Here is a 21,053-nt window from a genome sequence, read left to right on the forward strand (position 1 = left end):
CTTATGTAACTTATAGGAGAGGATGTGATGTCATCAGGACCCTCTGCTGTGAAGAGCCATTGTTCAGCCTCTCATGTGAAACACAGTGAGAAAAGATTTCCGCAGCACTTCATTGTGATCCAGAACTTGGGCTCATTTATCGTGATAGTGTTGTTTTTAATGGTGCCTCAGGGATTTTGCTGCAGTGTCTTCAGTTGAGATTAGATTGGCAGTGATCCTTATCGAAATTGGGTGAACCTCCACAGGCTGATATTTCCCACTCACTTCACATCCAGGTCTGCAGAAAACAAGGACAAGACTGGGGCCATGGGTATGGACATCTTGTTTTTTTTCTTAGGGAGATTGTATTTTATTTTATTCAAGTTACAGGCTAAAGAATACCTGGGAATGGGTTACAGCACCTATCCATCTGCATGTTATCTCAGAATCTGTGCACTGCTGACATGTAGCCGAGTTCTGCAGCTCAGCTGGTCTCTGCATCTCTTTCTGGTTTCTCTGCAGAAGCTGCTGTGTGCAAGGCAGGAGCTCTGTGGTATGGCATTGGTCAAGACAGCCATCTGTCCCAGTAGTATGCTGAGTTTATGTCTTTGATAATATCCTTTGGGTTTTCTTCTTCAACCACAGGCGCTTCCGCCCTTTCTAGAGTAAAGAACAACCGTCCCACTGTACCTGTTTTAACACTCCGAGGCTGCCCGCTGTCTGTCAGTGACCTCACACACTGCTAAGCATTTTGTCTTCCTGCAGCTTTGCACATACAGTCACAACAGTTCCTTGAGGCTGGTGTTATTTGCTTCTTCCCTGGGGACTTCCTGGCTTTCCTGCTATGTTTTGACAACGTGTGAGGCACTGTTCTATTAGCTTTGCAAGAAAACCCTCTGGATGTTAACAAGCCAGGCAGTTCTGACTGCTGGAACCACTGTTGTGTGAGCAAATGAGCGGAAAGTGTTTGGGAAGTGGGCTCATCTCATTGAGCCTCCAAGCACTGTGGTGAGAGCAGAAAGCCGGAGTGAGGCCTGCTGAGGTCTGTGAAACAGAAGGAAAAGGGTATTATGAGGCTGTAAGACATGTGATGTTGGCTTGAAGTTGATCAGATGTGTTGCAAAAAGAAGAGAAAGAGGGTTAATCTATTACAGAACACAACTAGATCCTTGAAATCCCATCAAGCACGTCAGAACTGTGGACTCCTAGGCCTCCATCCATTTCCCAGCAAGACACGTGTGTTATACTGCTTGTGTAGGCTCTTCCTGTTGTCAATTTCTTCTCCTCAACCAAAGCAGAATCCATGCTGCCTTTGCAATGGGATGAGGAGCTGAACCGATGGCCACGCCTTGTGGATGGCTGTTGTTGTCCCGTATTTTGTGAGGTGCTGAAGCAATCTGCTTCTGCCTTTCACTGGGATTGTGACCAAAGTAGGAAAATTCCTGATTTCTGAGGTTCAGAATGGTTGATCTGGGAGGGGAGCTGTTGCCAAATGAGGATGTTTGCACGTTTCTGGGACTGGATTCTCTCCCTGAAATGGAGCACGGTTGCTTACCCACGGCATCTCATGTTCAGAGTCATGTGAGGAGAAGCTCTACAGCTGGACTGCAGGATAAGCCAGGAAGGGCTATTGCCTGCCTCAGTGTGGATGTCTTTGTTCCCTCTTTTCTCCCTGTGACAGTGTGATTCTACTGTGGGTCATTCCCAGCTACCTAACAGGTACCCAGAAGTTCCCCTCCTAAACACAGAGCTGCCCTTCCTCTTGGTCCTCGTGGCTCACAGATGGAGCTGGTTTCCGCAGGAGGCCACTAGCCTCAGTGCTTGCTGTGGGGCTTTCAGTTGAAAAGGCTGGGAGAGATTTCCCACCATGGATCCCTGCTCAGACAGACATATATATTTCAATGTAGTTCGGACTGGATATTTTTCTTTTTTTGAAGCAATAGTGCTGTTGATTGTAGCATGTTCAGTCGTTCTGCCCCTCTGGAAATTGTGAATGAAACCAAGATCACTTTGAGAGCATTAAGAGTTAGAAGTGTTTATTTGGGAAGGCCTTGGAAGTGAGAGGGAGGTTGGGGTATGAGAGCTGAGTTTTGGTTGTGATATATTGTGTTATATTGGAGATTCTTCCTAAATTGGGCCAAAACTGTCTGGTTATGGCTGGGGTCATTTCATTGGGCCTGTAGGCATTTGGGTGAGTAAGGAAAGCTGCTGTGAAGTCAGTTAGAGTGGGGTAACTGAGGTCAGCCAAGGGTCAACTGTGATGTTTCAGATTCACCTACACAAAGTTGTGCTGAGTGCTACCTGCCGAGCAGTGACCATCAGCAGCACTGATAGCGCAACTGAGAGAGCTGGGAAAGGGAGATGAGCTCTCAGGTTTGGAGATTCTTCCTACCCTTAAAAACAGAGGCATCATCATTTAATATTAGTAATGGCTGTGGTGAAATTGATTTTAAATTATTTATTTTCATTAAACAATCAATGATGTATAGCTGTGGAGAAGATATACAAAATCCTGGAGGAATGGGAGAGTCTGACCTGTTTTGGACTGGGCTCAGGAGGTCGTGAGTTTGAGATGAATGATCTCGTTCTTTGCAGAGGGGAATTCAGTTGGAAAAGCTGGGAGAGATTTCTCACCAGGGATCCCTGCTCAGACAACCATATATTTTTCAATATAGCTGGGAGTTGACTTCTTTTATTTAAAACATTATTGTTGATTGTAGAATGCTCAGTCCCTGTGTCCCTGTGAGAACTATGAATGAATCCAAAGAACACACTGAGAGTGTTAAGAATTAGATGCATTTAATGAGGAATAGTTCAGCAGTGAGAGGGAGGTTGGGGTGTGGGAGCTGAGTTTTGGGTGTGATTGAGGCATAGGCAGAGAAGGATCAGCCAAACGGCGGCGCTGCATCAGGGCAGCTGTGTGTGCTGCTGGTGGGATCAGTGCGGTGCTGGAGGAGGACGCCTGTGTGCCTTCTGCTGAGCAGCGACGCAGCACTGCTTGCTTACGCTGAGCTTGGTCCTGCAAGCGATCGGCTTGTGGTGAGCGCGTGTGACGCGTGGCTGTGCTGATTGCAGCACTGCTGACCCTTCTTGCTGTTTACATGGGAACATTTGATCTTGTTAGTAATGAGGAAATAAAATCTCCAGTGAAGATTTAACGATTTTGTCTCAAACCACAATCTTTTTTTCTATTGGAAGTTGGAAATGGAAAATGTTGTGACACAACCATACCTAGTTCAGCCTTTTGGGAGAGTCTCTGGAAGGCCCTGTGCTGCTCTGGTGTCTCTAAGCTGCCTTAGAGCAGCTCCATATCCATCTTCCTGAACCGTACCCTTCCCTGTTGTGGCATCTCTATCACTACCTCAGGGTGCATTCAGCTGATAGCAATGTTGAGCCAGGAATTTCAGCAGAAAATCCAGTTTGTGTTCTGGTACTTACACCAGGTTCAGAATGGTATAGGCAATGCAGTTTGGTAGAGGAAGATGTCTGTGTTTACAATTTCTTCTCTGTTAGTGAGGAATGTGATAAATATTTGTGAAGCTAATCCTGAAGTTGAGGAAAATTTGGAAAAGGATTTTAAAGAATGGTTAAAGGAAAATGATTTTGGAAAAGGATTCAAAGAGAGGTTAAGGAGCATCTTTCTGCATTCCTTGTGTCCTGGATGCGCAATGGCTGCATGAGGGCAGTAGGCAGGGAGCCCATTCCCCTGGGGGAGCGGGCTGTGCTCTGTGGTGTGAGGCTGCAGGAACCTCTGCAGATTGCCAGGTGCGACTTACTTTGGCAGTGTGTGATGGTGATGGTGATGGCAGCGAGTAGCAGGAGGCCAATGCCAGCCACTCGAACCCAGAGGAAAACATCACAGATGGACTTCAGTGTGTTTTTGTTGCTTATTCCTGCAGGAAGAAAGAGAGGATAGAGGAAAGGCCCAGCTGCAGACATTTCCCTGTATCTTGATATGCAATCATCATAGACTTTAATTTGGCCTCTTCTGATCAAAGCAGCACTGCTGGCGGAGCCCCTGTGTCCCCACAGCTGGGTTACCTGCATCTGGGCACTGTTGTGAGTTGTCCTTCATGGTGTTCTGGATGCTCTGGGTTGTGGCTGTGTGTGTGGTGGGTGCCGCTGTTGTGACTGGAAGGAGAAAAGGATGAATTCAGCAATACGCAATAAATCTGCCTGGATTTATGACTGATTATGACTGGAAATAAGAAATAACTGAATATAGTGAGGTACAACTAACGAGCTTCCTCCTATCTAGTCCAGGATGCAGCCAGCAGTGGAAGAACTTTTATAGCATCGACTTTGAACAGCTGATGCTTTTACATGCTGCTCAGCCCTGGAAACAGAATGATTTTGGTTCCTAATTTCTAATCAGCCACCTCAGTGTGTGTGAGCTTGTTGTTATCCCTGTATTAAACATATCCTGAGAGTCACGGGGATTACTCAGTATGTTTTTGAGGTGCTGTCAGCATATGGAGGCTGTTGGGACCTAGAGGGCCAGATGCAAGTTGGAAAGGATGTGTCAGCTGCGGACTCTGAAATTCACATCCCTCTGAGGTTCTGATGGTATGGGGAGGAGCTATGGGGCAGTGTGACCATGAGCAGAGCTGGTGGGCAGGGAGCCTCTATGGGGAGGAGCAGTGCGTGTGTGATGAGACGGCTTGGCAAAGAAGCAGGGACATGGGGAGTGTGGGCGATGGGCGGATGGAGAAGGCAGGGGCAGGGGAGGTGGGTGTAAGCGAGGTGGGTGAAGCTGCTGCTGACCTGGGAAGAGGGCGGGTTGTCCAGAGCTGAAGTGCAGCACCTGGTTGATGTTGCTGATGCAGAAATAGGTCCCCTGGTCCTGTGCCTTGAAGTTCTTCACCACCAGCCGAAAGGAATTTTCTTGTTTTGACCCCTCAAATTGTGAAGATGTTGTCTTGCTCCCTGGGTAGGTGGTCCGGGAAAGCACGGAAATGTAGACGATGAAGTGAAGTTTCCCATCCTTGTCCTGTCAGACCCAGGAAACACCGCTGTCCTTGTCATAAGGCAGGCACTCCAGCTCCAGCCGCTGTCCCTCCTGAGGGTGCTTCAAATTCCTGTTGAGGAACCTGGCCTCCATCGTGTTCCTCTGTCCCTGGGCACCGGTGCAGCCTGTGGGCAGAAGTCGGCCATGTCCCCTCAGGTGCTGATCAAGTTAGAGCTCCCGGGGCCTTTGGGCAGGGCTCTTCACCACCGGTGCGGTGCGTGGCAGGCAGGCATCTGGGCTGTGAGGATAAATGTGGTGGAAGGGCCTTGGCGTCCAGCTTGGGTGCTGTGCTGGAATCCCTGAGGACTCAGCCTTGAGAGCGCTGGGCTCTCGAGATGGATGCTGCCCTTCAGAGCAGCCCTTCAGCTGCCTGCTTGGGGCTGCTGCCATTTCCCAGCTTCTTTGCCAGGTGATTCCCCACTAACAGCTGCTACATGCCCCATCTCTCCCCTTTCCCATCCCGTCCAGCATCCATCCCCCTTGCTGCGTAACACACTGCAGTCTCACTGCTCCCACTTCCCTGCGCAGTCACTGAGCAGCCCTGAATTTTGTCCTTCCCGCTTCCATACTCACAGAGCCCCAGGCTGAGCAGGAGGAGCAGTGCAGGAGACCCGGCCATGGTCCTCGGGGCGGTGCAGCAGAGCGCGGGTGATGTTTCTCACTGCACTTTGGAGGCAGCTTATGTAACTTATAGGAGAGGATGTGATGTCATCAGGACCCTCTGCTGTGAAGAGCCATTGTTCAACCTCTCAGATGGAATAGCATGAGAAAAGATTTCTGAAGAGCTTCAGTTGTGACCCAAATCTTGCTGCTTGCTTGTTGTTGCAGCATTGTATTTAATGGCGCTTCCGGGATTTTGCTGCAATGTCCTCAGCTGAGATTCAGGCGGACGACGTTCCTCCTTGAGGTCAGATCAGTGGCTGCAGACTGCTGTCTCTCAGACTTTTGGGCTACTCTTTCATCATGTCCAAATCTGCAGAATACAAAGTCCAGTTCTGTGTCGTGAACATGGACTGCAAGTTGTATTTCTTGGCAGATTTTATTTTATGTGTTATTCACTTCTTTTTGCAGATTAAAGAAGACCTGGGTATGTTTTACAGCATCTCTCCACCTGCACTTTTCATCTCCGAGCCCATGCATTGCTGATACGTATCTGGGTACTTCAGCTCTGTTGTTCTCTGCAATTGTTCTTTGTTATTTCTTTGCAGAAGCCACTGTGTGCAAGGCAGGAGGTCTGTGATGTGACACCCACCAAGGCAGCCCCGTGCCCCAGTGGCATTCAGGTCTAAAGTACAAAGAGTTACCCTGTGCTTTTTTTTTCTTTCTCCAACCACAAGGACTTCCGCCATGCCAAAAACCTCTCCATACATGCTTCAGTATTCAGAGGCCAGCCTACCATCTCTAGGTGACCACACACACTGGTAAGGGTTTTGACTTCCTGCAGCTTGGCGCGTACTGTCTCAACAGCTTTGCTCTGCTGCTACTTCATTCTTATTTTGGTATTTTCTGGCTTCCTTGCTTTTTCTTCTGTTCAGTGTGGGAGGTGTTGTTCCATTACTCCTTTGGAAAGCACCCCCCTGCTCCTGGCTGTGAGAAACCTGGCACTGCTGAGTGATGAAACTGCTGGTTTTTCTGTGAAAAAGAGCTGGACAATGAAGAACGCAACAAGACAGTGCATTGGGTCAAGCAGCTTCACCACAGCAGCAAGTGTTCCTAACTTGTACACTGGTCACCAACTCTGCCACGGAGCGATGAGCTGGTTAATGAGAAGAAATAAGGAATCCCTTTGACTTCAGCCTGCTTTCATAAGGCACTTAGTTCTCTATTCCAGGCATGCCCAACCTGTGGTCTGCACGCTGCCCAGCCCAGCCCGTCCTGCAGCCGCCTCCTGCCCCGTGCCATCATGGCAGCGGCTCTGCCCTGCTGGGCGACCCGGCCCTCTGTGTGCACCCATCACTGACACAGGCACACAGCAGGGTGAGATTGGCTCCACATCAGCTCCACCAGGACATGGGCAGGGCACGGTGCTGTGCTATCTCCACCTCTGGCACCCACCACACGCTCAGTCAAATAAGAACCTGTGTGTGTTACCCATGTGTGCCACTGGGTGACTGAGACACAGTAATTACCCACAGCAACATTTCAGCCTTCCTGACGTCTTCTCAAGACATAACAGAACCCTCAAATGAAGAAAAATTGTGGTTGAAGGAGAAGTATTCAGTGAGAAATGGACAGATGAGCACTTCTTTGTTGAGGTAAAACTGAGTTACTGCTGTTGAGTTCAACCTCAGATGGACTCGGCCAGTGATGTGGTGGCAAATCTGATGGCAGAAGCAGCAAAACCATCTGCTGGTGGTGAGTTTATTGAGCAGGGCACAGACAGCATCACAGATGCAATCTGCCCTGATTAAAACAGGGATTTCTCTAAAATCAGTTGTTGTCACTCAACTCTTGCCGGGTGGACTGAAGAAATGGACAAATCTGCGGCAAGAAAGTCGCGTAGCAAAGCTGTTAATTTCAGAAGCTATCCTTTGCTGACAGATGAAATTACTGATGCTACAGATGCCTACTGGTGCTACTGATGCTGCGGGAGGTGTGCAGTGCTGGTGGGCAGCACAGGAGGATCAGCCAAACGGCGGCGCTGCATCAGGGCAGCTGTGTGTGCTGCTGGTGGGATCAGTGCGGTGCTGGAGGAGGACGCCTGTGTGCCTTCTGCTGACTCAACTTGCTGTTTTCATGGAAGGAAGTATTAAAAACTATGATGTCACTGAAGAAATGGCTTCCTTGGTACCAATAAAAGACATGAAGAAATCCTTTGATGCAGACAAAGCAATAAAAATGGCGTAAAAGTGATTTTATTTAACCTTTGTTGATGTATCTGGTAGAGCTCCTGATGGCACCCAGGCAGTGGTTGGTAAAAAAGTGGGACTTAGAAAATTCGTAGAAGACAACGGATTTGCTGCCAGAAATCCAGGTTTGGTGAAACATCTCTGCATGGTACATCAGGGAAATATATGCAGAAAGGCTTTAAAAATGGGGGCTGTCCTGTCAATTGTCATCAAATGTGTGAATTTCATGAAGCCCAAGGGATTGAACCATCACCAGTTCCAGGCATTCCCTAAAAGCACAAATGCTGATAAGGGAGAAATCATTTACTTTTGTAAAGTAAGGTGTTTAAGTCATGGTAAAATGCTAAGCAGTTTTAGGATTTGCAAACTGAAATGAAATGGTTTCTGGAATCAAAAGGAACATTTGTGTAGGAACGTGAGACTGAAAACTTGTGACAGTTTTAATGCTTCTGGTGGATATGGCCTCTCATTTAAGCAAGTTAAACATGTGTCTTCACGGCGTAGACCAACTTACCTGTGCTGTGTTTCGAGTCATAGCAGTGATCAAAAAGAAACAAATGATGGGTGGTTCAAGTTATGGCAAATGAACTTACACACTTTGATATGTCAAGAGAAAGGAAGTTTCAGTTCTGCAGGACCTCCCTGCCTTTAAATACAGAATCAAAATGGGTCGATGTATATGGACGCTGTAGAGATACTGGTCTGTGTTCAGTTTATTCATGACAAAGAATTAAGCAAAGGGACACGCAAAAAGGGAGGAACAAAATCCTGCAGGCAACATACAGGTTGACAAATTGAGGAACGCCGCCCAGCAGGAGGTGAGTTGACATTTTCTTCATGCCTGTTGAGGAGATTTCAGGTGGAAAAGGGAGTAGAGAAATCCTGTCCTGGGCCCCGGTCAAGCATGAAGTTATTTCAGCAGACTTTGGAGTGGCCCTTCCAATGGATCTTTTCTTCTTTCGGAGTACCAGTAGGGAAGGTGGTGGCATGTTCAGACTCTCGGCCTTCCTGGAAATAGTTAAGCCAAACAACTCAGAGAAAGAGACAAAAGTTACAACCATTTAATGGGAAAAATATTGCAAAATAGAGAGAGGTTGGGGCATCAGAGCTGAGTACTGATATGCTTGGTTTATTGGTGATCCATGGAAGGCTCAGCTGTCCAGCACAGCGGTGCCTTTTGCACGGCGGCACAGAGCTGCCCGGCTTCTTCGGGTCAGCGCTGTGCCCGCGGTCTGGCTGTGTCACAGCAGTGTGGGGCAGGAGCACATGTCAGGCCGCGGGAGGTGTGCAGTGCTGGTGGGCAGCACAGGAGGAGCAGCCAAACGGCGGCGCTGCATCCGGGCAGCTGTGTGTGCTGCTGGTGGGATCAGTGCGGTGCTGGAGGAGGACGCCTGTGTGCCTTCTGCTGAGCAGCGACGCAGCACTGCTTGCTTACGCTGAGCTTGGTCCTGCAAGCGATCGGCTTGTGGTGAGCGCGTGTGACGCGTGGCTGTGCTGATTGCAGCACCGCTGACCCTTCCTGCTCTTAGCATAGGAGCATCTGATCTCATTAGCAAGGAGGAATCCGAAGCATCAATGAAGATTTCTGAATTTAGTCTCAAATCACAATCTTTTACTTTAGATGGCTGATGCCGTATTAGGATGGTTCAGACTAAACACACCTACCTGTGCTTTTAGGCAGACTCTCTGAAGGCCCTGTGTCTGCTCTGGTGGCTCAGCGCTGACTTAGAGCCTTTCAGTGTGAATCCCTCTGAATGATTACCTTCCCCTTTGTGTCATCTCTTTTGTTTCTGAAGGTTCTTTTTAGCAAATTACACTATCGAGCCATGAATTTTAACAGAAAATGTACGTCTTGTAGCAGTGTGTCTTTGAAGGTTTGTTCTGCACGCTGCAGAAATTATTGCAACTAGTGGATTTGCTCTGGTAATTCGGATCAGCACAAAGTGGCAGAAATCAATGGTTGAGTAATGTTTTTGTTCTGATACTTCCAGCCCAGATACCTATTTTAGCCAATGCAGCTTGTTAGAATAAGGTTTCACTGCTTATATTCTATTTGCTGGTAGCACGGAATGTGATAAATACTTCTGGTGATAAACTTGGAGATGGGGAAAATCTGGATAGGAATTTTAAGAGCATCTTTCTGCATTCCCTGTGTCCTGGATACGCAATGTCTGCATGGGAGCAATATGCAGAGAGCTCACTCCCCTGGGGAGTGGGCTGTGCTCTGTGGTGTGAGGCTCCAGGAATCTCTGCAGGGTGTCAGAATGGGACTTACTGTGGCAGTGCGTGATGGTGATGGTGATGGCAGTGAGGAGCAGGAGGCAGGCACATGGCAGGTTTACCCACATGATTATTTTGTGACAGAAGTGTGATGTGTTCTCATTGCTTATTCCTGCAGCAAGAAAAGAGAGGAAAGAGGAAAGGCCCAGCTGCAGACATCTGCTTGCATCTTGAAATCACCTGAAGTCAGCGCAGTCTTTAATTGGGCCTCTTATGACCAAAGCAGCACTGCTGGCAGAGCCTCTGCCTCCCCATTGCTGGGTTACCTGTATCTGGGCTGTGCTGGGAGATGTCCTCCGTAGTGACCTGGCTGCTTTGGGTGGTGGCAGTGGGTGTGGTGGGTGCTGCTGTTGTTGTGACTGGAAGAAGAAAGACAGAATACAGCAAAATAGAATAAAACCGCCTTCTGCCACCATTGCCAGGACAAGGCAGGACAAGGGTGGAACTTCATAGGTCCCATTTTGAAAAGTGATGCAGTGAAACACTGCCCAACCATGGAAATAGAAGGTGAGGGTTCCTACTTCCTGAGCAGCACATGCAGAGATCCTTCTTATTCAGAATAGAGCTTTGAGAGACGCGGGAACCTTTTCTTTGCATAGTCCAGCCCACACCTAACCTCTGAGTTACTTTATGGGATGTTTCCAGCATTCGGGATTTGTTAGGACAATCTGGATTATTGTGAGGTGAGGAAGGATGTGGGAGCTGCGAACCTTGTAACTCTCATAGCTCAGAGGCACAGATGGGATGGGGAGGAGCTGCTGGGCTGTGCGACCACCTGTGTGTCTGGGCATGGCTGGTACTGTGAGCGGAGCTGGAGGGCAGGGAGCCTGTATGGGGAGGAGCAGTGCGTGTGTGATGAGACGGCTTGGCAAAGAAGCAGGGACATGGGGAGTGTGGGCGATGGGCGGATGGAGAAGGCAGGGGCAGGGGAGGTGGGTGTAAGCGAGGTGGGTGAAGCTGCTGCTGACCTGGGAAGAAGGCGGGTTGTCCAGAGCTGAAGTGCAGCACCTGGTTGATGTAGTCGACGCAGAAATAGGTGCCCTCATCCTGTGCCCTGAAGGACTTCACCACCAGTCTGAAGGTGTCGTCGCTCAGTGATGCCTCAAACTGCGTAGATTTTTTGTCACCCCAATAATAGGTGGTAGAGTACCATGGGTAGCGGGAGACAATGAAGTGAAGGTTCCCATCTTTCTCCAGGCGGATCCAGAAGAGGGGTCTGTATTTCTCGTAACGCAGGCACTCCAGCTCCAGCCGCTGTCCCTGCTGGGGGTGCTTCAAATTCCTGTTGAGGAACCTGGCCTCCATCTTGTTCCTCTGTCCCTGGGCACCAGTGCAGCCTGTGGGCAGAAGTCGGCCATGTCCCCTCAGGTGCTGCTCAGAAGGAGCTCCCGGGGCCTTTGGGCAGGGCTCTTCCCTGCTGGTGCGGTGCGTGGCAGGCAGGCAGCCGGGCTGTGAGGTGAATGCTGAGGGAGAGCTTTGGCATCCAGCTCTCGAGATGGATGCTGCCCTTCAGAGCAGCCCTTCAGCTGCCTGCTTGGGGCTGCTGCCAATTCCCAGCTTCTTTGCCAGGTGCTTCCCCACTAACAGCTGCTACATGCCCCCTCTCTCCCCTTTCCCATCCCCTCCAGCATCCATTCCCCTTGCTGCGTAACACACTGCAGTCCCACCTCTCCCACTTCCCTGCGCAGTCACTGAGCAGCCCTGAATTGCATCCTTCCCTCTTCCATACTCACAGAGCCCTAGGCTGAGCAGGAGGAGCAGTGCAGGAGACCCGGCCATGGTCCTCGGGGCGGTGCAGCAGAGCGCGGGTGATGTTTCTCACTGCACTTTGGAGGCAGCTTATGTAACTTATAGGAGAGGATGTGATGTCATCAGGACCCTCTGCTGTGAAGAGCTGGCATTCAGAAAAGAATGATTTCTGCAGCACTTCATTGTGATCCAATACTTGGGCTGAGTTTTTTTAAGGTGCCTCAGGAATTTTGCTGCAATGTCTTCAGTTGAGATTTGACTGACAATGTTCACTCTTGAAATCAAATCAATCACCACCAACTGCTGTTTGAAACATTTGGGGCACAATCATCATGTCCATATTAGCAGATAACAAGAACAAGTCCCTTCCTGTTGACAGGGATTGCAAGTTGTATTTCATGCAGTGGATTTTATTTTAGCGTGTTTCATTATGTTCTATTTACCAATTAACCATGTGCATTTCTCATCTCAGGGTCCATGCATTGCTGACATGTTGCTGAATGCAGCATGATTTTTTGTGTTCTCCACAATTCTTCTTTATACTTTCTGTGCAGAACCCGCTGTGTGCAGGGCAGGAGGGCTGTGACGTGATAGCCATCACAGCCCCATGTCCCTGACTCATGCAGACTTATTTTCTTTAATTTAAATTCTTGTGTTTTTGTTCTACAGCCACAGGGACTTCCACCCTGCCAAAATAAAAACAAAAAAAAAACAAAAAAAACCCCACACCTTATATGCCTCAATGCTGAGGGCCCTTGCTGCTGCCTGCAGGTGACCACTCACACATTGGTAAGTGCTGGGCTTCCTGCAGCTTTGCACATACAGCAGTGACAGTTTCCCTGGGCTGGTGTTATTTGTGTCTTCTGGTGTTATTTCCTGGCTCTACTGTTGTTTGTGATGTGTTGTTGTATTTCTCTTCTGCAAATATCCTTCTTTTTCCTGGATGCCATCTGGCTCCGCTGTCTGATGGAAGTGCTGTTTGGTGAGAAATTGGGCCAAAATTGTCTGGTTATGGCTGGGCTCATTTCATTGGGCCTGTAGGCATTTGGGTGAATAAGGAAAGCTGCTGTGGAGCCTTCTAGGGTGGGGTAACTGAGGTCAGCCAAGGTGGCTGATCCACTTACACAGAGTTGTGCTGAGTGCTCACCTGCCGAGCAGCGACCAACAGCAGCACTGATAGTGCAACTGAGAGAGCTGGAAAAGGGAGATGAGCTCTCAGGTTTGGAGATTCTGCCTACCCTTAAAAACAGAGGCATCATCATTTAATATTAGTAATGGCTGTGGTGAAATTGATTTTAAATTATTTATTTTCATTAAACAATTAATCAATGATGTATAGCTGTGGAGAAGATATACAAAACCCTGGAGGGATGGGAGAGTCTGACCTGTTTTGGACTGGGCTCAGGAGGTCGTGAGTTTGAGATGAATGATCTCGTTCTTTGCAGAGGGGAATTCAGTTGGAAAAGCTGGGAGAGATTTCCCACCAGGGATCCCTGCTCAGACAACCATATGTATTTGAATATAGCTGGGAGTCAATTTCTTTTATTTTAAACATTATTGGTGTTGATTGTAGAATGCTCAGTCCATCTGCCCCTATGAGAAAACTGCGAGTGAATCCAAAGAACACACTGAGAGCGTTAAGAATTAGTTGGTTTTAATCGGGAGTACTTCAGAAATGGGAGGTGGGCTATGAGAGCTGAGTTTTTCGTGTGATTGAGGGTGTGATCCTGAGCAGGATCAGCCAAACGGCGGCGCTGCATCAGGGCAGCTGTGTGTGCTGCTGGTGGGATCAGTGCGGTGCTGGAGGAGGACGCCTGTGTGCCTTCTGCTGAGCAGCGACGCAGCACTGCTTGCTTACGCTGAGCTTGGTCCTGCAAGCGATCGGCTTGTGGTGAGCGCGTGTGACGCGTGGCTGTGCTGATTGCGGCACTGCTGACCCTTCCTGCTCTTAGCATGAGAACATCTGACCAATTTAGCAAGGAGGAATCAAAATTATCAATGAAGATTTCTGAATTTTCTCTTAAATCACAATCTTGCATTTGCAGTTGAAGTTTGAAAACAGTAGAGTAAAACACTGAGTACGGCTTTTAGGCAGTCTGTGAAAGGCACTGTGTTGGCTCTAAGCTGACTTTGAGCCTTTGAGTACCGACCTGCCTTTATGATACTCCTCCCCATTTTGCTTCTCTGTCTCTACTCATCATTTCTTCCAATGAATTACAAAGTTGAGCCAGAAATTTATCAGCAAATGCAGTTGTTGTGTAACAATCTGTCCTTCAGCATTAGTGCTGCATGCTGGGGAAATTAATGCAGCTAACGGATCTTCACTGGTAATCCTGACCAGTGTGAAAAGGCCAAAATAAGCGGTTGAATAACGTTTTGGATTCTGGCAATTTCAACCCCAGTATGATGATATCAGGATGGCCGAGTCAACGCAGTTTGTGATTTCTTGTCTGTTTATAATTTCTGTTAAGAAGTCCAATACTACCTGTATATAATTTGTTGTCTGTAAGTGCAGAATGTGATAAATATTTCTGAATCTAAAGCTAGTGAGGAGGAAAATATGGAATAGGAAATTAACAGCGTTCCTACTGCATTCCCTGTCTCCTGGCTATGAAATGGCTGCATGAGGGCAGTAGGCAGGGAGCCCATTCCCCTGGGGGAGCGGGCTGTGCTCTGTGGTGTGAGGCTGCAGGAACCTCTGCAGGGTGTTAGCTGTAAGGTGCGACTTACTTTGGCAGTGTGTGATGGTGATGGTGATGGCAGTGAGGAGCAGGAGGGAGGTGACAGCCAGGTTAATCCACATGACCTTTTTGCAATAGAATCTTGGTATGTTATCATTACTTATTCCTGCAGAAAGAAAGGAGAGATAAGAAAGAGGGAAGGCCCAACAGCAGACATTTCACTGCATCCTGAAAAGGCTGCAGCCAGCATAGACTTTAATTTGACCTCTTCTGATCAAAGCAGCACTGCTGGCAGAGCCCCTGCCTCCCCACAGCTGGGTTACCTGCATGTGGGCCCTGTTGTGAGTTGTCTTTCGTGGTGACCTGGCTGCTCTGGGTGGTGGCCGTGTGTGTGGTGGGTGCTGCTGTAGTTGTGACTGGAAAGAAGAAATCAGTGAATACAGTGAGGCACAACAGAAGAGCTGCCTCCAATCTGTGCCAGGACATGGCCAGAAGAGGAAGAACTTCTAGAGGGTCTCCTTTGACCAGTGATGGTTTCACATGCTGCCCTGCACTGGAAACAGAATTTGGACTCATAATTTCTTATCAGCCCCCTCCGCATGTGTCATCTCTGTTATACAATATGTCCTGAGAGTCACAGGGATTTTTTTAGTTTCTTTTTGAGGTGCTCTAAGCATATGGATTCTGTCAGGATGTAGAGGTCCAGGTGAGGTGAGGAAGGATGTGGTGGCTGTGGACTCTGTAACTCTCATCATTGTGAGGTACTGCTGGGATGGGAAGGACCTGCTGGGCTGTGCGACCACCTGTGTGTCTGGGCAGGGCCGGAACCGTGATCGGAGCTGATGGGCAGGGAGCCTCTATGGGGAGGAGCAGTGCGTGTGTGATGAGACGGCTTGGCAAAGAAGCAGGGACACGGGGAGCGTGGGCGATGGGCGGATGGAGAAGGCAGGGGCAGGGGAGGTGGGTGTAAGCGAGGTGGGTGAAGCTGCTGCTGACCTGGGAAGAAGGCGGGTTGTCCAGAGCTGAAGTGCAGCACCTGGTTGATGTAGTTGACGCAGAAATAGGTGCCCTCATCCTGTGCCCTGAAGGACTTCACCACCAGTCTGAACGTGTCCCTTAGTGATGCCTCAAACTGCGTAGATTTTTTGTCATCCCAATAATAGGTAGTACAGTGCCATTGGTAGCAGGAGACAATGAAGTGAAGTCTCCCATCTTTCTCCAGTCGGATCCAGGAGAGGGGTGTGTTTCTCTGGGAACGCAGGCACTCCAGCTCCAGCCGCTGTCCCTGCTGGGGGTGCTTCAAATTCCTGTTGAGGAACCTGGCCTCCATCTTGTTCCTCTGTCCCTGGGCACCGGTGCAGCCTGTGGGTAGAAGTCGGCCATGTCCCCTCAGGTGCTGCTCAGAGGGAGCTCCCGGGGCCTTTGGGCAGGGCTCTTCCCCACCAGAGCAGTGAGTCGCAGGCAGGCAGCCGGCTTGTGAGGGGGAATGCAGAAGGAGAGCTTTGGCATCCAGCTCTGGAGGTGGATGCTGCTCTTTAGAGCAGCCCTTCAGCTGCCTGCTTGGGGCTGCTGCCATTTCCCAGCTTCTTTGCCAGGTGATTCCCCTCTAACATCTGCTACATGCCCCCTCTCTCCCCTTCCCCATCCCCTCCTGTCTAACACCTGTCTGAACAGGCTCTGTTCCTGCTGCTTATCGCACTGCAGTCCCACCGTTCCCGCTTTCCTCCGCAGTCACTGAGCAGCCCTGAATTCTGTCCTTCCCGCTTCCATACTCACAGAGCCCCAGGCTGAGCAGGAGGAGCAGTGCAGGAGACCCGGCCATGGTCCTCGGGGCGGTGCAGCGGAGCGCGGGTGATGTTTCTCACTGCACTTTGGAGGCAGCTTATGTAACTTATAGGAGAGGATGTGATGTCATCAGGACCCTCTGCTGTGAAGAGCTGGCATTCAGAAAAGAATGATTTCTGCAGCACTTCAGTTGTGATCCAAAACTTGGGCTGGCTCATCTTTACAGGGCTGTTTTTAGGTGTTCCTCAGGAATTTTGCTGCAGTGTCTTCAGTTGTGATTCAGACATTGACAATGTTCATGCTTAGAATCAAATCAGCTGCCACCGACTGCTGTCTCTCAGCCATTTGGGGCACAATCATCATGTCCACTTTTGCAGATAACAAGGAGAAGTCCTGTGCCATTTTTGTGGATGGCAAGCTGTATTTTATGCAGTGGATTTTATTATGTTTTATTCTATTCTATTTTCAGATCGATCCGTGTGCACTTCTCATCTCATGGTCCATGCATTGCTGCCATGTAGCTGAGTGCTTCAGCTCAGCTGTTCTCCACATTTCTTCTTTATACGTTCTGTGCAGAAGCTGCTGTGTGCAGGGCAGGAGGTCTGTGATGTGGTAGCCATCACTACAGCCCCATGTCCCAGACTCATGCAGACTTATTTTCTTCAATTTAAATTTCTGTGTTTTTTTTCTACAACCACAGGGACTTCCACCCTGCCAAAAAAGCCCAGAAAGGTCTTCAGCACTGAGGGCCCTTGCTGCTGCCTGCAGGTGACCACTCACGCATTGGTAAGTGCTGGGCTTCCTGCAGCTTTGCACATACAACAGTGACAGTTTCCCTGGGCTGCTGTTATTTGTGTCTTCTGTTGTTATTTCCTGGCTCTCTGGTTATTTCTGACGTGTTGTTGTGTTTCTGTTTTGCAAATGTTCCCCCTGTTCCTGATGCCAGAATCCTGGCCCCGCTGTCTGATGGAAGTGCTGTTTGGTGAGAAATTGGGCCAAAATTGTCTGGTTATGGCTGGGCTCATTTCATTGGGCCTGAAAGCATTTGGGTGAGTAAGGAAAGCTGCTGTGGAGCCTTCTAGGGTGGGGTAACTGAGGTCAGCCAAGGGTCAACTGTGATGTTTCAGATCCACCTACATGAAGTTGTGCTGAGTGCTACCTGCCGAGCAGTGACCATCAGCAGCACTGATAGTGCAACTGAGAGAGCTGGAAAGGAGAGATGAGCTCTCAGGTTTGGAGATTCTTCCTACCCTTAATAACAGAGGCATCATGATTTACTATTAGTAAAGGCTGTGGTGAAATTGATTTTTATTTGATTTATTTATGATTGATAATTAATCAATGATGTATAGCTGTGGAGAGTGTATAAATTATTCTGGAGGGACGGGAGATTGTGACATGTTTTGGAATGGGCACAAGAGGTCGTGAGTTTGAGATGAATGATCTCGTTCTTTGCAGAGGGGAATTCAGTTGGAAAAGCTGGGAGAGATTTCCCACCAGGGATCCCTGCTCAGACAACCATATGTATTTGAATATAGCTGGGAGTCAATTTATTTTATTTAAAACATTATTGGTATTGATTGTAGAATGCTCAGTCCCTGTGCCCCTGTGAGAACTATGAATGAATCCAAAGAAATCACTGAGAGCGTTAAGAATTAGTTGCTTTTAATCGGGAATACTTCAGAAGTGAGAGGTGGGCTATGAGAGCTGAGTTTTGGGTGTGATTGAGGGTGCGATCCTGAGCAGGATCAGCCAAACGGCGGCGCTGCATCCGGGCAGCTGTGTGTGCTGCTGGTGGGATCAGTGCGGTGCTGGAGGAGGACGCCTGTGTGCCTTCTGCTGAGCAGCGACGCAGCACTGCTTGCTTACGCTGAGCTTGGTCCTGCAAGCGATCGGCTTGTGGTGAGCGCGTGTGACGCGTGGCTGTGCTGATTGCAGCACTGCTGACCCTTCTTGCTCTTGGCATGAGAACATCTGACCAATTTAGCAAGGAGGAATCCGAAGTGTCAATGAAGATTTCTGAACTTACTCTTCAATCAAAATCTTGCCTTCGAAATAGAGGTTTGACTACAAGAAAGCAGAATACAGAATTCTGCCTTAAGGGAGATTCTGTGAAAGGCACTGTGTTGGCTCTAAGCTGACTTTGAGCTCTCCAGGATCGACCTGCCTTTATGATACTCCTCCCCATTTTGCTTCTCTGTCTCTACTCATCATTTCTTCCAATGAATTACAAAGTTGAGCCAGAAATTTATCAGCAAATGCAGTTGTTGTGTAACAGTCTCTCCTTCAGCATTAGTGCTGCATGCTGGGGAAATTAATGCAGCTAATGGATCTTCACTGGTAATCCTGACCAGTGTGAAAAGGCCAAAATAAGCGGTTGAATAACGTTTTGGATTCTGGCAATTTCAACCCCAGTATGATGATATCAGGATGGCCGAGTCAACGCAGTTTGTGATTTCTTGTCTGTTTATAATTTCTGTTAAGAAGTCCAATACTACCTGTATATAATTTGTTGTCTGTAAGTGCAGAATGTGATAAATATTTCTGAATCTAAAGCTAGTGAGGAGGAAAATATGGAATAGGAAATTAACAGCGTTCCTACTGCATTCCCTGTCTCCTGGCTATGAAATGGCTGCATGAGGGCAGTAGGCAGGGAGCCCATTCCCCTGGGGGAGCGGGCTGTGCTCTGTGGTGTGAGGCTGCAGGAACCTCTGCAGGCTGTCAGGTGCGACTTACTTTGGCAGTGTGTGATGGTGATGGTGATGGCAGTGAGGAGCAGGAGGGAGGTGACAGCCAGGTTAATCCACATGACCATTTTACAGTAGAATCTTGGTATGTTATCATTACTTATTCCTGCAGAAAGAAAGGAGAGATAACAAAGAGGGAAGGCCCAACAGCAGACATCTCCCTGCATCCTGAAAAGGCTGCAGCCAGCATAGACTTTAATTTGACCTCTTCTGATCAAAGCAGCACTGCTGGCAGAGCCCCTGCCTCCCCACAGCTGGGTTACCTGCATCTGAGACCTGTTGTGAGTTGTCCTTCTTGGTGACCTGGCTGCTCTGGGTGGTGGCCGTGTGTGTGGTGGGTGCTGCTGTAGTTGTGACTGGAAAGAAGAAACACGTGAATACAGTGAGGCACAACAGAAGAGCTGCCTCCAATCTGTGCCAGGACATGGCCAGAAGAGGAAGAACTTCTAGAGGGTCTCCTTTGACCAGTGATGGTTTCACATGCTGCCCTGCACTGGAAACAGAATTTGGACTCATAATTTCTTATCAGCCCCTCCGCATGTGTCATCTCTGTTATAAAATTTGTCCTGAGAGTCACAGGGATTTTTTTAGTTTCTTTTTGAGGTGGTCTAAGGATATGGATTCTGTCAGGATGTAGAGGTCCAGGTGAGGTGAGGAAGGATGTGGTGGCTGTGGACTCTGTAACTCTCATCCCTCTGAGGTTCAGAGGGGATGGGGAGGAGCTGCGGGGCAGTGTGACCATGAGCCGGGCTGGTGGGCAGGGAGCCTCTATGGGGAGGAGCAGTGCGTGTGTGATGAGACGGCTTGGCAAAGAAGCAGGGACATGGGGAGTGTGGGCGATGGGCGGATGGAGAAGGCAGGGGCAGGGGAGGTGGGTGTAAGCGAGATGGGTGAAGCTGCTGCTGACCTGGGAAGAAGACGGGTTGTCCAGAGCTGAAGTGCAGCACCTGGTTGATGTAGTTGACGCAGAAATAGGTGCCCTCATCCTGCGTTGTGAAGTTCTTCACCACCAGCCGATAGGAGCTTCCTCTCCATAACGCCTCAAAGTTTGGTGCTGTTTTCTCACTCTCCTGCACGGTGGTAGAATGGGAATGGGTACTGGAGATGAAGTGAAGGTTCCCACTCTTGTCCAGGCGGATCCAGAAGAGGGGTCTGTTTCTCTCATTACGCAGGCACTCCAGCTCCAGCTGCTGTCCCTCCTGGGGGTGCTTCATTTTCCTCTCGAGGAACGTGGCCTCCATTGTGTTCCTCTGTCCCTGGGCACCGGTGCAGCCTGTGGGCAGAAGTCGGCCATGGTCCCCTCAGGTGCTGCTCAGGAAGAGCTCCTGGGGCCTTTGGGCAGGGCTCTTCCCTGCTGGTGTGGTGCGTGGCAGGCAGGCAGCCGGGCTGCGAGGTGGATGCAAACGCTTGGGTGCTGTGCTGGAGTCCCTGGGGACTCAGTGTTGAGAGCGCCGGGCTTTTGAGATGGATGCTGTCTTTCACAGAGGCCCTTCAGCTGCCTGCTTGGGGCTGCTGCCATTTCCCAGCTTGTTTGCCAGGTGATTCCCCCTTAACAGCTGCTACATGCCCCCTCTCTCTCCATCCCCTTCCCCTCCAGGAACACCTGTCTGAACAGGCTCTGTTCCTGCTTGTCCCACTGCTCCCGCTTTCCTGCGCAGTCACTGAGCAGCCCTGAATTGCATCCTTCCCGCTTCCATACTCACAGAGCCCCAGGCTGAGCAGGAGGAGCAGTGCAGGAGACCCGGCCATGGTCCTCGGGGCGGTGCAGCGGAGCGCGGGTGATGTTTCTCACTGCACTTTGGAGGCAGCTTATGTAACTTATAGGAGAGGATGTGATGTCATCAGGACCCTCTGCTGTGAAGAGCCATTGTTCAGCCTCTCATGTGAAACACAGTGAGAAAAGATTTCCGCAGCACTTCATTGTGATCCAGAACTTGGGCTCATTTATCGTGACAGCGTTGTTTCTAATGGTGCC

General features: G+C 49.3%; 4 protein-coding genes across 4 annotated transcripts; all 4 read right to left on the reverse strand.

Moving 5' to 3' along the window:
• Positions 1-260: 260 nt before the first annotated feature.
• Positions 261-5,606, reverse strand: LOC306945443 (T-cell surface glycoprotein CD8 alpha chain-like; the record flags this gene model as incomplete). Its single annotated transcript, XM_079534166.1, is given in 6 exon segments — positions 261-277; positions 3,756-3,872; positions 4,021-4,110; positions 4,744-4,972; positions 4,976-5,112; positions 5,561-5,606. Coding segments are annotated over 6 exon segments (636 nt in total).
• Positions 5,607-5,937: 331 nt separating this feature from the next.
• On the reverse strand, positions 5,938-11,895 carry LOC306945445 (T-cell surface glycoprotein CD8 alpha chain-like; the record flags this gene model as incomplete). The annotated part of the gene is made up of 5 exons (XM_079534168.1): positions 5,938-5,960; positions 10,112-10,228; positions 10,383-10,475; positions 11,085-11,453; positions 11,850-11,895. 5 exons carry the CDS (start codon positions 11,893-11,895, stop codon positions 5,938-5,940), a joined length of 648 nt encoding a protein of 215 aa, XP_079390294.1.
• A 2,280-nt stretch (positions 11,896-14,175) lies between these two features.
• LOC306945446 (uncharacterized protein) lies at positions 14,176-16,368 on the reverse strand (the record flags this gene model as incomplete). The annotated part of the gene is made up of 5 exons (XM_079534169.1): positions 14,176-14,198; positions 14,596-14,712; positions 14,870-14,962; positions 15,543-15,908; positions 16,323-16,368. 5 exons carry the CDS (start codon positions 16,366-16,368, stop codon positions 14,176-14,178), a joined length of 645 nt encoding a protein of 214 aa, XP_079390295.1.
• A 2,286-nt stretch (positions 16,369-18,654) lies between these two features.
• Positions 18,655-20,827, reverse strand: LOC306945447 (uncharacterized protein; the record flags this gene model as incomplete). Its single annotated transcript, XM_079534170.1, has 5 exons — positions 18,655-18,677; positions 19,068-19,184; positions 19,342-19,434; positions 19,986-20,351; positions 20,782-20,827. 5 exons carry the CDS (start codon positions 20,825-20,827, stop codon positions 18,655-18,657), a joined length of 645 nt encoding a protein of 214 aa, XP_079390296.1.
• Between the last annotated feature and the right edge of the window lie 226 nt (positions 20,828-21,053).

The sequence above is a fragment of the Tetrao urogallus genome (genome assembly GCF_951394365.1).
Source record: "Tetrao urogallus genome assembly, chromosome: 4".
NCBI lineage: Eukaryota > Metazoa > Chordata > Aves > Galliformes > Phasianidae > Tetrao > Tetrao urogallus.